Genomic DNA, 16,393 nt, shown 5'->3' with positions numbered 1-16,393 from the left:
CAGCCAGAAGGGTGGATCTTCCGATAAGAGGTAATTTATTCCTCTGTTTTCTTTCAGTTTTTGTTCTATATATGTTTCTGTGTACATGACCACGTAGCTGTTTCGATGTGTTAATAATCTAAGTTTAATGATACTGATTCTCTTATCATCTGAACTGAGTGTGTTATGCATGGAAGGGTATCGGGTTTTTTTAATTTGTTTTCTTTATTGCTTTGACCGGTTGGCTTATGGGTAGTTTCGCTACGAGTAATGCTAAACATCGAGAAAAAACTTCAAGAATATTCATGAATCATCATCCAAGAGTTTATCTGTATTCTTGAAGTTTGGTCCATTGATATTTAGAATTACTCTTTTATGACACTGTGGTAGCGTTTGGTTAGACAGTGGAGATTAGAGGGGACACACCCCCCTATTCTTCTTGTTTTGAATAAACAGAAATTCACTCCAGACTCTTTCCAGAGAAAGATTTATATTATGTCCCTGTCGTTTATCCCATTAACCAAACATATTTTTGTCCCTTTTGTATTTGTCCATCTGTCCCCTAGTCACGGGGCACTGACCAAAAGCAATCTAAGGAACATGAAAATATGGTGAAATTGTGGATGTTGAGACCAAATATGCAAATGGTTTGACTTGATAAGATTAAGTAGAAGCCTGTCATCTGCTATCTGGACAAGAAAAACAAAACAGGAAAAGCAGAACATGGTGAAATTGGAAGACTTTTAGCTGGGAAAAAAATTGTGAATCATCTATTTTTTTCCATGTTTGTCGAATGAAATTGAATGCTATGTTGCATGTAATTGGGAATTGATGGATTTACAAGTTTTTGGATCCTTTAGTTAAAAGCTAGAACATGGAGTAGATTTGTGTGATGTTAGTGGCGCTGCATGTCAAGATTGTTGAACCAAGATGAAAGAATTTGAAGGACTGATATGCGGAATGATACATGGAACTCTAAATGTAATTTGGCGAGATTGGTGCTATAAACTGGATCAGGAAAGGATGCTATTCTATCTGCGTTGATACTCCATTGGAATTTGAGCTGAATATCCCTTGAAATTCAATTGAATGCTGTCGAAAGTACCTTCTTGTGGTGCCTGCCTCTGATACTCAATGCAGTCGTGAATTGTCTTTTCTGATATAGCATGTGTTCTCTGGCTTTCTTGCTTTGGAATGGTAGATTTTACTCATCCTACATTATCAAGTTCATCTGTGTTTTCTTTGTGATTGGAAAAATGGTTTTGTATGCTCTCCTTAGTTTGAAATTCCTTTCCTCAAGTTCTAATCTATTCTTGGTTTTTTCTCCCCAACTGACTGTTCCCTCCATTCCTTCCCGGCCCCTCTTTTCTTTCATCCTAGTTTTTAATTAATGTCCCTCAATTCAGCTCGCTGGTTTAACATGTCTATTGGGATATCATACATGCTATTATCTAGCATTTTAATGATAGAGCATTGTTGTCGAGAGGCGCTGAGGCGCTTGTCTAGGCACTTCAGGCGAGGCGAGGCGAGGCCACATCTCCTTTAAATGAAGCGTTGCCTAGGCAGGTGCCTTGTGAGTGGGTGCAAGGCCTTAAAGCAAGTGCCTCCTTGAAGTACTTCACTTCTTTTATTGCTGGATATTTCTTTTTTCTTTTTAACTTATTTATGTTTTGACCTGTTTGTCTATCTTTTAATTTGCCACAAGAAACATCTTAGGGTATTTTTGTAAAAAAAACAAAGATCAGTGTAACGAAATCATTTAAAAAATCATTAAAGTGAGAGACAAATAGACGAGGATGGACATCTTAGAAGAGAAACACCAACCACACTTTCCTTTTCCAACATCAAGTGCTAGAACTACACATGAAGAGGGATTTTGAGAGACGAGGATTTGGATTGTAATCATGAAATGGAGGATTCAAGTGAAGGAGAGGAAACCATGTATGAAGATGTTTTTGAAGATTAATGAATAACGATGATGATATTCAAGTGTGCTTTTTCTATTTGCTACTTACTATTTTAAATTATCTTATTTTGTCTAAGGGTGAAAAATAACTTTATATGACTATGTTATGGTATTTTATATTTTCTTTTGATTTTCTAATGATCTAATCGGAATTGGGAAGATACATATTTTAGATTTATATAATGTAATATTATAAATATATTTTCTTTAATTTTTAGCATTATTGCCTCGGTTCATTTTATTGGCTTGGCATCTTTTATTGCCTTTTGCCTTTGACAACACTGTGCTAGAGATATATTGCATTTGAATTTGATTCTTCCAAGTGAAAGGAAGAGCTTTTCTTTACCATGTACTGCATGCTTCTGCAGTTGCTCTGTTTGAATCTTTTCCTTGTTTCCTAGCGCTCATGATGCCAGTTGAAATAACCTATAATCAGATAGAGTGCTGGGAGATTGTACTGGTTGATGCATGTTTGATAAAATCTGCCCTTTTAGATCGACTTTGAGCCCTATGAATTATTTTGTGGTGCTTTTTCTTAGTTTTGTTTCTGGGTATCCTGAATTATGGATGTAATTATTGATGGTTTCAGGAAAATGGAGGAGCAGAAGCCAAAGGAACAGAGACCCAAAGCCAACGAGAACAAGCCTGTTATGACAGAGTGAGAGGTGCTGTAGTTACCAGCTTTAGAGTGTGTTAGAAAGAGTGAGATGTTTTGAAATGCCATTATATATGTTGGGGATTTCCTCTTATCTAGTCTTAACAAGAATTAACTTGAGTTTGCTATGAACTTTCGTTTGGAAATGGATGTTAATTTTAGTTTGTGATATCGGTTTGTAGAATCAAGTGGCATTGATGTCATAGAATTTTTGCTCTTTCATACAGTGTTACGTTAATATAATACGCAAGGTAAAACCTGTATTAATTTAAATATCGTTACCATCATTCCTTGACAATTGATATATCTAGGCATGATAATTCAATGCAATTCTAGGGCAGTTGCAAGTGTCCCGAGGAGTATTGGCGCTACACGTGCTGAAGCCTCAGGGGAACCGTTAGCTTACTTCCTATTGCCACTGACTGAGTTCTGTAGCTTAGCTGCTCCTCAGCCAATGTGATATTTGTCTGCCCTGGACTTCTTTCTGATTGTGTTTTATGCGTCGAATTCTTGAATATTCCACGGCTCCATGCCACCAGACCATCGATGTTAAGGAGAAGGGGGGGTAGCTACCCTCGTGCACTACGCCGTTCACCGTCACTTCTCAAGCATGGTGGACATTATTTTCATCGGGGCGTATTTTGCTTAGGTACGTACGGGTGGATGAGGGTGGAAGAATGTAGAAGAGGAGATGTTTCTTACAGCCTAGTGGTTGACTGTAAAGATCGGAGAAGCTTTTGATAGTGCAGAGGTCAAAAGACAAAATAATTGCAGGTAGTTTCTACGTGTGGGGGCACATGTTAAGATTGTCAACAGCTGGGGCCTTGGTGAATGATTATACCGATCTAGAGTAATTTATTATCTTAGTACACAGCACTCCATAGCTGGAGACTCGCTCATTTACCCGTGCTACTCCTTGTGCAAAATTGTTTTTTTTCAAGTGCAATAAAAATATTTAAGTATTGATAATTTATTTTTAAAAAAAATATATTTTAACTATTAAATGATATTTTTATATAATATTAAAATAAAAATCTATTCAATTTACATAGATTAATATGAGCTTATCTAGAAAACACGTTCGGATAATCTTGAAAAAAATAAATCCATAAGCTTAATTCTAATTTAACTTAATGATAAAATTAATAAAAAATAACATTTAATTTAAAAAATTAAATCAACTTGTGATAATAAATAAATTAAAAAGTTTATTTTTTATTTAACTCAATTAAAAAACTTAATCCTAATTTAATTCAATGATTAAATTAATAAAAAATAATATTTAATTAAAAATAAAAGCTAAATCAACTTGAGTCATCAAAGTAAACTCGCCACAACAGTACAATTTATGCTTGACATCAAATTCAATGAATGTTTTTATTTTATAATTTATTTTTTATTTAATTATATAATATATAATAAAAAAGTGCATTATGATTTTTTGTATGAAATGGTTTTTAAAAAAAACACAAGACATACAAAGTCGAGAGAGCTAAAGTAGATCGTTAATACCAAACTGTGAAATTGTATTCTTTTAGTTTAGAGTTAAATATATAAAAAATAAATTATTAATAATAAATAATAAAATTATATTTTTTCTAAATTAAGGGACATAAAAAGCATTAAACCAAAAAAAGCAAAACAAACAATAGCTTGGATATTATAGATTAACCCCTTAATCTTGCCACCCATGGAATTAATTGGATTTAATGATTGTTTTTATCAAAAAAAAATCCAAATATAATATAAATTAACAAAATAAAAATAAAAATACATAGAAGCATAGATACATGAGCCTGTGTATTAAAAAACAAATCCTAGGCATATGTACCTAGCCTACGTGCCTAGGTCTGACTTTATTTATTTTTTTTATTTTTAAAAGGGTGGATGATTCATCGTTTACTTTTTTCTAGAAAAAAACTATACATGACATAACTTCTGTTTTTTATAGAATCTGATTGCTGAAAAAATAGGGCCTTAATTTTTTTTTGTAAAAAAACTATTTTAACCTATTTTTGATAAAAAAAAAATACATTGAAAAACATATTTGTGGCCTTAAAAAACCAAGAAACAACTCAAAAAACAAAATAAACATGAGCCTAAAAATATTCTCATGATCATATTTATCTTCTTAGACAAGGAGAAGGAAGAAAGATATCTAGGTGAAACAATCTAAATGAAATGAAACCCATTGACATGGATTGTTTTTTTTTCTAAAATCATTGTTAATGATGATTTTTATACTGGAATTTGACGAGTCACTCTTTTCTTTAAAAAAAAAATTTAAAAATAAGAAAAATAAAGTTTGGTATTAAAATTAATTTTTTGACAACTAAAAGGATTGATCACCTAATAATTAAACAAACAAGGAATTAAAATGAACTTTGTAAATAAAATTCAAAGACACCATGTATTCCAACTGCTCTTTTCAACTTAGTTCTAGCTTTTAACCCAACATTTTTTTTCAAAAAAAAGAAGCAATAGAGTGCTAATTCAAGCTTAAAAGAACTCAATTATAAATAAAATAGTTTAAGGATGATATTAAAAACTTATTAAAAAAATAACTATCCAATCCACCGTGATAAAAAAACATCTCACTTCTTAGGGCTTTTTTTTAAGTTTCTTTCTTAGACTTGCCTGATAAAATAGTACTTGATATTATGATAATTTTTTTTCTCTCTTGACTACCAAAAAAAATTGTCTGCATCATCCAACCTTAGTTTTTTAGGAACTAAAATAATATATTTTTCACCTATAAAGACATACTTTTCATTTATTTTGCATCTAAAAATCCTTCTCATAACATGCATGTAATTTTTAAACTAACTTTTTAAAGTATTTTTTTAAATTCAGTTTTTTAACCGATAATCATAAAAGCTATTACAATACTAAATACACATAAAAAAATATTAAATATCTTAATATTTTGTCTGGTATAGGAAAAAAAGTGTTTTTTTAAATAAAGTTATGAGAAAATAGTATATTTTTGAAAATATACTACAACTAAAACCCGTGTCATTTAAAAAAAAAAAGTTACAGATTTAAATTTTAGGTTTTTCAATCATGTTAATTAATTAATTTTTTTTTCTCGAGTTAGTTTACTTATTATTTTTTAAACTATGCTCCTTTTCAAAATAATTACGAAATTAGAGGAACAAGGATGGATAGAATTCTAGATTGGATTGATAGTTTCAGCCGATTTCTAGGGTGGTTGGAAGTGCTTTGAGTATCAGAGAAAACTCACCTATCTTGTTGTTTTGTATTAGTTCATGTGCATTATCTAGGCCTTGCTGCTTTATCTAGGTCTCCTTTATAGCATGTTTGTTGCATGGTTTCTTTCAGGAAATCAAAAATATAACCACAACATAAAGTGATTGTCCGACTTGAGTATAGATTAATCAATGACGCGTGGAATAATAATATCACTTCACACTTATAGTATATTTTTCTATTTTTTAAAATTATTCAAAATCTTTTAAAAAATAATTTAAAACATAAAAATATTAAAAATATTTTTTAAACAAAAAAAACACTTTTAAATATATTTAATATTATTTTAGTTTTTTCCATTGCAGTTTTATAATTAAAATTTTAAAAGAATCCCCCCCCCCTCTCTCTATACATGCATATATATATATATATATAATAAAATAAAATACAATTTCTTCCCTCATTCGTTACACCATCTCCTGAAACCAACATTAAATTTCGTTAGAACATTTTTATATCAAGGGGAAGTTACCTGATATACAACCTAACGTTCTTCTTTTAGGTTTTTTTTTTACCAATAAGAAGATATAAATGTTAATGATGGCTTTGGAGATGCAAAATGATAAAAGGAAACATTAGATAAAAAAACTATAAGGAGTAGGCAAAGTAATATTGAGTCGCACTGTTCATACACACACAAATGTTTTATGAGTGGTGTCGTTTTATTTTTTATTTTTAATAATTCATTTTAGTCTTTGAATTTTTATCTTATAATAAAAAACTAATTCATGTTGATTTTTTAGTTAAGAATGGAATGAAAAGAACAGAGGTTGAAATGTAAAAAACACCAAACATCGACAGTGTATTAGAAAATATTTAAAAAATACATTTAAATTCTCAAAATTTTAAATTAATACAATTTATATAATTTAGACCCCTTTAAATTTAAAGTAAATCAATCTTGATATAAAAGTTTCTTGATATTATTTTTTATCCTAAATTATAGATAATAGAGGAAGGTTACTGGATTTTAGGGACAAGAGAGAAGGTTTTCATTATTTCCAACCATTGAAATAAGACTTTTTTCACGGATTTATTTTTAAATAGTGTTGTGTATATTTAATTTTTTTAATTTTTTTTTAATTTATCTATATTTTTTCAATCTTTTATATAAACTAACTTTATTTTTTAAAAATAAAAAATAATTTTTTATTAGATAATATTTATAATACGTGTAATTTTACATAATATTTTTTTATTTTATTCAATCAATTTAATATGTATTTATTTTTAGTTATTATTAATAATTATTTTTATTTTTATTAATATATATAGTTGTTGATTTATTTAATTATATGCATGCATAAGTTTTTTAGTTAAATTATTTTTTATGCATAAAAATACATTAAAAAAGTAAATTTATAGAAAAAAAATTAAAAAAAAATTAACCCATAACAAAAACGAATCAAATAACTATTACAGCTTAAAAGATGGCGTCATACCAGAACTAAAAAACCAACTGAGGGAGAAACCAAGAACATGTCGAAATCATTTTAAAATATTCGAGAAGTGTGGTATAGTGAAATTAATTCCACTCAAGTACCATGGAAAAGGAAGAAGTCGTCATTGCATCTCTCCCCTTTTTTCTTTCTTTAACAACCAAATGGAGCTAATTAACCAAATTATTATGACTATGACTCTGACTGAGACTGCTAACCATCATCTCTCACGAAGCCCACTTGAGGAGAACAAAAAGAGAGAGAAATCTCTTTCTATCTTGACTATGCCGTTTCTTCTTTTCTCCATCTCCACTGCGAGCCAAGACAAGGAATCTTCCGTGGGAGATCAGGGAAGGCTCTAAAATGGTCTTAACAGGGGAGAGAAACCTGAGAAATCTCCACGATCAAGACACACCCTCCCTCGAAGCAGCACCAAAAAGTACAGCAAAGACATATGGGTCCATGGCGGGGGTGAAAAGCATAGGACAAAAGTGTGCATGCAGCTGGGCATGCACTTGAGTAGGCATGAGTGGTTTCCCATGTGCAACCACTCTATTATCCAAACCCCTCCTCTATCACCTCCTGTCCCCAATAACCACCTTCCTCGCTTAATTAGAATTATCAATAATGGATGTTGTATGATTTGCAAACTGCTTTCCTCTTGGAGTAATAATCTATTCAATGCATCACTGCTAGCTGCAGTACTGAATCTTATAAATCCACCATAGCTTGCTACCTGCTCAGTTGAAGTGGAAATTAATGGAAGTTGTTGCCTCTGAGGAGAAAACTAGGCCACGAATGAGGAGAACACTAGGCCTCGAATTGAATGGAATTGTTGGTGCATTAAGCACATGATCTTTGTAATTTCCATGAGAAAATGTTGAGATCGATCTCTATCAGTTCATATATATTTCGATGGAATTTGAACATTTAAAAAGAGCATTTCTTTCCTATTTTATTAGATAAAAGATATATTTTTCATATATGTAGGTTTATATATAGCTTATTGTAGGCAGAATAAAATAAAAAACACCAGACATTGAAGCAAATGTAATTTGTATTTTTTTACTATATACCCGATTTTGTAAAATAAAATTTTATTTTATTATTTATAAAAAAATGATATTGTGAAGATCTGAAATTTTTCCTCTAGAATTTTAATTAGGTCTTTTTTTTCTAATTTCTCTCATGGAGCTTATAAAAAAGAAAATTAGCCACTTGTCACACACATATATGTATTCTCTATTCATTGCTTCCATTTCCTCAATACCCGAAATTCTCTCAACTCCCGTTTTTCTTTATTGTTCTTTCAAATTTTATTATTGTTAAGTATTTTTTAATCTTGTAAAACATTTTGAACGATTTTTATTATTATATCCTCATATAATTCAAGAGTATTTATAAAACAGAAAACTAAGATTTATATATCAATTTAGATTAAAAAAAAACTTGATATAATAACATGAGAATTAGATATTAATTAGACGGATATATTGAAAACCGATCAAACTACACAAGAATATTGGATTTAATTATTTACCCTTTACTAATAATTAGTAACAAGATCATCTTTTCTCTACATGAGGTGATTTTGCCTTGGATCTGGATCCTGTTGACAATACAAATGCCACAATAATTGTTCCATGAGTAGCAGATGGTGTGAACATGTTGTTTTTTAATTAAAGTCTACAAACATTTTTTTTTAGTTTTAATTTGTTCAAAAAAATAGAGTAATGCCAAGCTCACCAATTATATATATATATATATATATATATATATTCTGATTGATGATGATTGATTTAGACTACAAACCTAGTTAGATTCATGTTGATAAATTTTTTAAAAATAAAATAATTTTGTTTTAATAAAAAATAGTTAACCCAAATTGATATAATTTAAGTAATGTTGCGGATATTTTTCAAATCTGAGAAGTAATTGGCCACGTAATGCCTATAATTGTTGGAGAAACATGCATCTTTCTCAATTAGCACTTGGTGATTGGAAAGACCAGCAATGTTTTCCTCTGCACAGGCTAGATTTTCTACAGACTCCATGGTTATTACAACAGTATTGGTAGTGTATTATTACGGTAAACGAAGACTAGAAAAAGACATTAAAGAAAGTTGGTGGTTATAGATAGACAAGTGTAAGGTTTCCAAAGTTGCTTTTCTCGTCGATGTTAGTTATTCTCTTTATCCCTCCCTCTCTCTTCCCTTCATGTTTTCTCCCCTACATTCACGCCGCTCTTGCTTGCAATTGCACACATTTTTGTGCTCTCTCTTCCTTAAACTAAGCCGAGACAAGAACAGACAAATTGCTTCAGCATTTCCATATTCTATCACGATCTCTAGCTACACCTGTTTTTGATTCTCTCGGCACACAGACTTCAAAGGGGTGGCCAAAATATGTCTGAATTTCCTTCACCATCAACCACCGCCAAGAAAACTGACCGCTTGTCAAGTCTTCTCCTCTCTGACTTGTTCCTCTTCTGTTCTTTCATTCTTTCCCACCCTCTATATTTCTCCTACTTGGTCTTCTTCTCCCCGTACCTCTTCAAGCTCCTTTCTTTTCTATCCCCTCTCTTCATCACCACTTCCCTTTTACTCCTAGCCCTTCTCACCATCTCTCCCAGTCTTGTCAATGACAACTCTCATACTGAATTGTATGGATCCAAGGTGAGTTTCTTTTACCTACAAACATACCAAGCTGTTGTCGAGAGGTTACGGTCTAAAGTAGTAGATGGGAGTGAAGAGTTTCATCATTTTGAGGCGCTAGAAGCGTATAAGATTGTTTTTGAGACGTCAACTCTTGGTATTGAAGAAAACCACGCTGTTGAAGTCACGGAAGTAGAACAAGCTAAAGATCAGAGCGCCTGTTCAAGTACTGGTCAATTGGTACAGGTTCACGAGGGTTCAATATTTCATCAAGTTTTTGGGGCCGGTGGGGTCTCTGATCAAGTGGTCAATGCTAATCTAGATGAAAATTCAGTTTTGAGTACAAGGTCAGAAAGTAATGGTCATGAGCTGATTGCGGAGGGGAAGACGTTAGGAGGCTTCTTGCATCAAAAGGAGGAGTTTGAAGATATATGGTTCCAAAAGGAAGAAAAAGAAGCACTCAAGCCACTTAACGTGAACTTCAATAAAGCCGAAGATCGAAAAGAAGAACAATCTATGATTATAAGCGGATCCAAGGAAATAGGTCAAAAGATAAGTGAAGCTAAAGTGAGTGACGATGATGGTGGAGAGCACTACTACTCTCCAAAGCTGAGCTCCCAAGAACTAGAAGCAAACGCTTGGAGTCCAGGTAATGGTGGAGGCTATAATTCCAAAGTTAAAGACAACTCTCAAACATTGGGGCACTCGAACCTTGGGAGTTTTGGGTCAATGAGAAAAGAGAAGGAATGGAGGAGGACATTGGCATGCAAGCTTTTCGAGGAGAGACACAATGTGGATGGAGGTGAGGGCATGGATATGCTTTGGGAGACATACGAGACAGACTCTATTAAAGTTCAAGCGAAAGGCAGAGCAAAGAAGGGAAAGAAAGGCAGCATCGAGTACTATGATGATGAGGAAGACCTGGAAGAGGAAAAAAGTGACGGGCAGCTGTGCTGCTTGCAAGCCTTGAAATTCTCAGCCGGGAAGATGAATTTGGGGATGGGAAGGCCAAATCTTGTCAAGATCTCCAAGGCCCTCAAAGGAATTGGATGGTTGCACCATGTGAGCAAGCATAGCAAGAAGGGACATCATTAAACCAAGTTGTACTTCGACCTGTTCAAAGCTTTAATGGCTTAACAAACTGTTATGTATTCTGTTCAAGGATAAAAGTAAATACCAAGTTCTTTTTTTTATCCCGTAAGAAATTATGGTATACATTTTCTACTCCAATAAATGTCAAGATTGAATCCCTTAGACATATATAGAGTTGGTGAGTGATAATTAAGCTCTGCTGCTCCTTTAGCTAGCTTGTAACCAGGTTCGGAGCTGGTTAGACTGAGCTCCTCTGCTCAGCATAATAAATTTAGGAACCATAAAAGATGGCGCATGATCATGACGCCTAGGCATGGCCAAGAAAATAATTGAATCACTGATGAAGAAGTCTTGCCCACTTCATACGAAAGGCGTGTGGGTTCGCATGGGGCACGCAGTGATTGCTGGCAGGATTATCATTTCAGAGTTGCACTTGTTCGGTACTGCATGTGTCCAGCCCAAGACAATTTCTCCATGTCCGAGTCTCAGTTTAAGGCACAGTTATAAAACACTGCCCCATGTAGACCCAGAACAAGGTTTGATCACAGGTTTCACAGGTTTGATCGGTTTGCAGGGTTAATCTAAGTTTTTTAATTAAAAAAATTAAAATGATATTATTAAAAAAAAAAAACTTCAAAAAACAATAAGAGTCAGGTAGGTTAGGTTGGGATCAACAAATCAAATCAAGTTTTTAATTGATCCACTCGTCTGAGGTCAAATGAGAGAAAAGGAATTAAAAAAATTTAATTGTAAGGACTAAACTGGATTATTGCTGAATCCAGGTCAGCTATAAATATCCATCTTCGATGTATCTATCTAAAGTCTCTCTCCAAGCATGTTTATCTTATTTCTTTCCCTTTTTGTTAATTTAGTTTTTATGATACTGAATGTATTATCCAAATTTTCTGAACTAATTTGAGTGAGAAATTTTAAATAATTTCACAGAACGAAGATTTTAGGTTGTTGTTTTTGGGAAAATCGGGTAAGGGTTAAAAAGCTCCAAGAGATCTGAATTGTCCGAAATGAAATAATTTTTTTTTTTAATTTAGAGATGTACAGGTAATTGTTACTGGGTTGGAAAAGAGATAAAAATGCATTTGTTAAAAAAAATTCAAATTATTTTGGAGAATTTGATTTTTCTTATTTATTAAAATATTATTTAAAAAAAAGATAATTCAAAGAATTTTAAAAGAAATTGAATTAGCAAGTTTTTACCTGAATTATCTAAATGGCTATCTAATAAGTTCATAAAATTATAATGAATTATATTGATATAGTAATTAAGAAGACGTTTTTTTTTTAAGTCTCTGGATTTAAACTTTAAAACTAATATCTAAAAATCTGTTATCGAATTTCTTTTAATACATAAAATAAAATAAAGATATATTTTTAAGATATCATAAAATAAAAATTTCTAAAAACACCTCTTACAATCATATGATAAAATCACTAGAAGACAACTAATATATATATTAGCATATTGGCCTGGATCAATGATAATTTTTAAAAAAATATTAAAAAAATATAAAATATAAAGAATTTATTAAATGTTTTGGATTTAATCATCAAGCTAAATTTTAAAATAGTTTTAGGTCTGATTGCAAAAACTAATTACACAGCATTGGACTTGATAATTAAGCTGAATCTAAATGTTTTGGATTTTACAATTAATAAATCTAAAAGCTACTAGATCTAGCTAGAAAACTGAACCAACATTATTAGACTTGCTGCTTGTTGGAGGAAAAACTCAATGTTACTGGGATCTTCTGGGTAACATTAAAAAAAAAAATGAAATTCATCCCAACCCAACATCAAATAAAAAAATTATTATTATTTAATTTTTATATAATATAAAAAATCTTATTGATTTTTTTCTTTACATTGTGAAAAAAATTAAATAAAAAAATAAAAAATTTTAAAAAGATAAAAAACTAAAATTAGACATATCAAAATTTAAATGTTAGTCAAAATTAATGTTTGTTGGAAGCGAATTGCGCCTGTTGTCTAATAATAATGGATCTGATTGTTAAGTTATACATAATAACTTTTAACAAAAAAAAACAATGCTCTAGTAACAAAAAAAATAAAAAGGATAATTCCCTTATTTACAGTGAAAAGAATATATATCAGTATAATAAATCCATATCCATAATATGTATAATATTTTTAGCATGTATTTTAAAGTAAGTAAGTATATTTTATATATATATATATATAGAGAGGGTTCCTAACACCAAGCTATCATGAATAGACTGCAATGCAGTCTGGATGGTTTGACTGAGGCTGATCAGTTCACACTAGATCCCGCGTCACCTCACCGCCACTAACCACTTGGCATCACCCAGACTAAGAATAAAAGTAAGCGTAATCTCAGCCGTCCATCTTAATTACTTCCCAAAACTCACCGTGGGGTCTACATTTTGATTTCACCAGATCTCGCTCGAACCCGTTAATTAAAAGAAAGTCTCTAAAACCTGCAAGGCTGTAACCAACAAATAGCAGCGTAAAAGAGAGACTTCCTGTACCCGTCTCTGACTGTTGCTTTATCATCCTCGCCATCCATCGCCATTTCTCTCTATATCTCTCTCTCTCGCTAAGAAACCGAAAGCAGAAAAGGAAACGAAAATGGCGACTCATAGAAGCTCGCGCAGTGGAATCGGCGTTTCGTTTCGGGTGTTGGGTTCGGCTGTATCACTGGCAGTGTTTCTGTGCTTGACCGTGTCTCTTCTCTTCACTGCTCACTCTCACTCTACCACCGACACCCATGTAAGCTCTCCCTCTTTAGATCTGATTCATGATTAATTATTTAATTAACTAACTAATTGTGATTAATGTTAATTTATGTGAAAATGTAACGGAAATCAAAGCATTAATTATTAAAGTTAGAAGTATAATCCTGTTATTTCTCTGTTTTTTTCAAAATATTTGATGTAGGGTTTCAGTAATGTGGGATACGGGTTGGGATCCGGCAGGAGATCCGTGCTGGCGATGAAATCGGATCCGCTTAAGTCAAGATTGGATCAGATCCGGAAGCAAGCGGATGATCACCGGTCACTAGCGCATGCGTATGCATCGTATGCGCGGAAACTGAAGCTTGAGAATTCGAAGCTTGTTAGGGTTTTTGCTGATCTGTCGCGGAATTACACTGATCTTATCAACAAGCCAGCGTATAGGGCTCTTTCCGAGTCGGATTCTCTGTCCATTGATGAGGCTACGCTTAGACTGTTTGAGAAGGAGGTGAAAGAGAGGATCAAAGTTACGCGGCAAGTGATTGCTGAAGCGAAAGAGAGTTTTGACAATCAGTTGAAGATTCAGAAGTTGAAGGATACTATTTTTGCGGTTAATGAACAGTTAACCAAAGCGAAAAAGCAAGGGGCGTTTTCGAGTTTAATTGCTGCGAAATCGATACCTAAGAGTTTGCATTGCCTTGCGATGAGGTTGATGGAGGAGAGGATTGCTCATCCGGAGAAGTATAATGATGAAGGGAAGCCACCCCTTCCGGAGTTGGAGGATCCGAAGCTTTATCATTATGCGATTTTCTCTGATAATGTGATTGCAGCGTCGGTGGTGGTGAATTCCGCGGTGAAGAATGCAAAAGAGCCATGGAAACATGTTTTTCATGTTGTGACTGATAAAATGAATCTCGGGGCAATGCAGGTTATGTTTAAATTAAAAGATTATAACGGGGCACATATAGAGGTGAAAGCTGTTGAGGATTATAAATTCTTGAATTCTTCGTATGTGCCTGTGCTTAAGCAATTGGAGTCGGCGAATCTGCAGAAGTTTTACTTTGAGAATAAGCTCGAGAATGCAACCAAGGATACTACAAATATGAAGTTTAGGAACCCCAAGTACTTGTCAATCTTGAATCATTTACGGTTCTATTTGCCGGAGATGTATCCAAAGTTGCATAGAATATTGTTTTTAGATGATGATATAGTGGTGCAGAAGGACTTGACCGGGTTATGGAAGATAGATATGGATGGGAAGGTGAATGGAGCTGTGGAGACCTGTTTCGGGTCATTTCATAGGTATGCTCAGTATATGAATTTCTCACACCCCTTGATCAAGGAGAAGTTTAACCCAAAGGCTTGTGCTTGGGCGTACGGCATGAACTTCTTTGATTTGGATGCTTGGAGGAGAGAGAAGTGCACGGAAGAGTATCATTATTGGCAGAACCTGGTAAGATTACCTTACTGTTCTGTAAATTCTGTTATGTTGTTATTTCCCTGTTTCTTTTTAGCATGCCCTAGTTCATCGCTTAGATTTACACCAGGGCATATGCTAGACTGTTTCGGCATAGAATGACGTTTTCTAATCTCCAATTCTTTATCGCAATCCAGCATTAGAAGAAAAAAATATGGACAGCGTCCTATAAAAGGCGCAGCGTAGTTTTTGCAAGCATATTACTTTCTGAAAAAAAAACTCCTACAACTTGATGACCTTAAATCTCCAACTCTAAATTAGTTGGGATGGTCTCTCATGGCTGTAAATACTAAAACAAGGTTACATGTCTGTAAAAGCTGCGATTTTTGTTCTCTCTTTGATGCCCTGTACATTATTAACTAGAGATTCTGATGGTGATGCAGAATGAGAACCGAACCTTGTGGAAATTGGGGACGCTGCCCCCAGGTTTAATCACATTTTACTCAACAACGAAGCCGCTAGACAAGTCATGGCATGTCCTGGGTCTTGGGTATAATCCTAGCATTAGTATGGATGAGATTCAGTCTGCTGCGGTGGTGCATTTCAATGGGAATATGAAGCCGTGGCTTGACATTGCAATGACCCAGTTTAAACCTCTATGGACAAAGCATGTTGACTATGAGTTGGAGTTTGTCCAGGCCTGCAATTTTGGTCTCTAAATACCCTTCATGGTTGAAGCTTCCTCGCAGTAGATTTGCATTGCCACTAAAACCTATATCTTTTGTCCTCTTGTTACACCACCGTCAATTATTCGCATCCAAGATGGAAGAAATCCAGCGCCACCCCAAGTGTAGCATAAGTTAAATTAATTTTAGATTTCTTCTCCCGCTTATTTATACAAAGCATGTCAACTAAAATGTGTATTTGACCGCAAGGTCTACTAGCTACAAAAAAACGTGGTTGGATTTTAATGTTATATTGTTCGAGAATTTCTCAAATGTCTGCTTAATCTTCTACCATGCGAGGATATCCTCACGGATCCGGATCCGGATCCGGTTTTATTTTAATCCATGCCAGAACTAGAACTTAAAATAACTATCCATTGACCCGACTGGGATTAACTTTAATATGAATGCAATGATTTATAATTAATTAGTACATGATTAGTTTAATTCAAGTTCGGGTTAGGTAC

General features: G+C 33.2%; 3 protein-coding genes across 3 annotated transcripts in view; all 3 read left to right on the top strand.

Annotated features, from left to right (window-relative positions):
• LOC105125741 (wound-responsive protein-like protein) overlaps positions 1 to 2,821 on the top strand; it is a 3,007-nt gene extending 186 nt beyond the window's left edge. Inside the window, exon 2 of the mRNA XM_011026311.1 lies at positions 2,535 to 2,821. Coding sequence (XP_011024613.1) covers positions 2,535 to 2,607 — 73 coding nt within the window. The 3' untranslated portion in view covers positions 2,608 to 2,821. The remainder of the gene's footprint in view (positions 1 to 2,534) is intronic.
• A 6,649-nt stretch (positions 2,822 to 9,470) lies between these two features.
• On the top strand, positions 9,471 to 11,168 carry LOC105125740 (acidic leucine-rich nuclear phosphoprotein 32 family B protein). The gene has a single exon (XM_011026310.1). The coding sequence runs from the start codon at positions 9,715 to 9,717 to the stop codon at positions 11,056 to 11,058; it is 1,344 nt and encodes a 447-aa protein (XP_011024612.1). The 5' UTR covers positions 9,471 to 9,714; the 3' UTR covers positions 11,059 to 11,168.
• Positions 11,169 to 13,515: 2,347 nt separating this feature from the next.
• Positions 13,516 to 16,199, top strand: QUA1 (Nucleotide-diphospho-sugar transferases superfamily protein). The gene is made up of 3 exons (XM_011026309.1): positions 13,516 to 13,821; positions 13,990 to 15,237; positions 15,645 to 16,199. The coding sequence occupies exons 1-3, from the start codon at positions 13,681 to 13,683 to the stop codon at positions 15,918 to 15,920; spliced, it is 1,665 nt and encodes a 554-aa protein (XP_011024611.1). The 5' UTR covers positions 13,516 to 13,680; the 3' UTR covers positions 15,921 to 16,199.
• The last annotated feature ends 194 nt before the right edge of the window (positions 16,200 to 16,393 follow it).

The sequence above is a fragment of the Populus euphratica genome, unplaced genomic scaffold (assembly GCF_000495115.2).
Source record: "Populus euphratica unplaced genomic scaffold, PopEup_1.0 scaffold58.1, whole genome shotgun sequence".
Classification (NCBI taxonomy): Eukaryota; Viridiplantae; Streptophyta; class Magnoliopsida; order Malpighiales; family Salicaceae; genus Populus; species Populus euphratica.
This window is presented reverse-complemented; position numbering and strand designations above follow the sequence as displayed.

What these genes read in the sequence shown, in the direction of transcription:
- QUA1 (XM_011026309.1), top strand. Translation starts at nt 13,681, where the DNA reads ATGGCGACTCATAGAAGCTCGCGCAGTGGAATCGGCGTTTCGTTTCGG. An exon ending in ACTCTACCACCGACACCCAT is followed by an intron (nt 13,822 to 13,989) that starts GTAAGCTCTCCC and finishes TATTTGATGTAG; the next exon opens with GGTTTCAGTAATGTGGGATA. An exon ending in ATCATTATTGGCAGAACCTG is followed by an intron (nt 15,238 to 15,644) that starts GTAAGATTACCT and finishes ATGGTGATGCAG; the next exon opens with AATGAGAACCGAACCTTGTG.
- LOC105125740 (XM_011026310.1), top strand. Translation starts at nt 9,715, where the DNA reads ATGTCTGAATTTCCTTCACCATCAACCACCGCCAAGAAAACTGACCGC.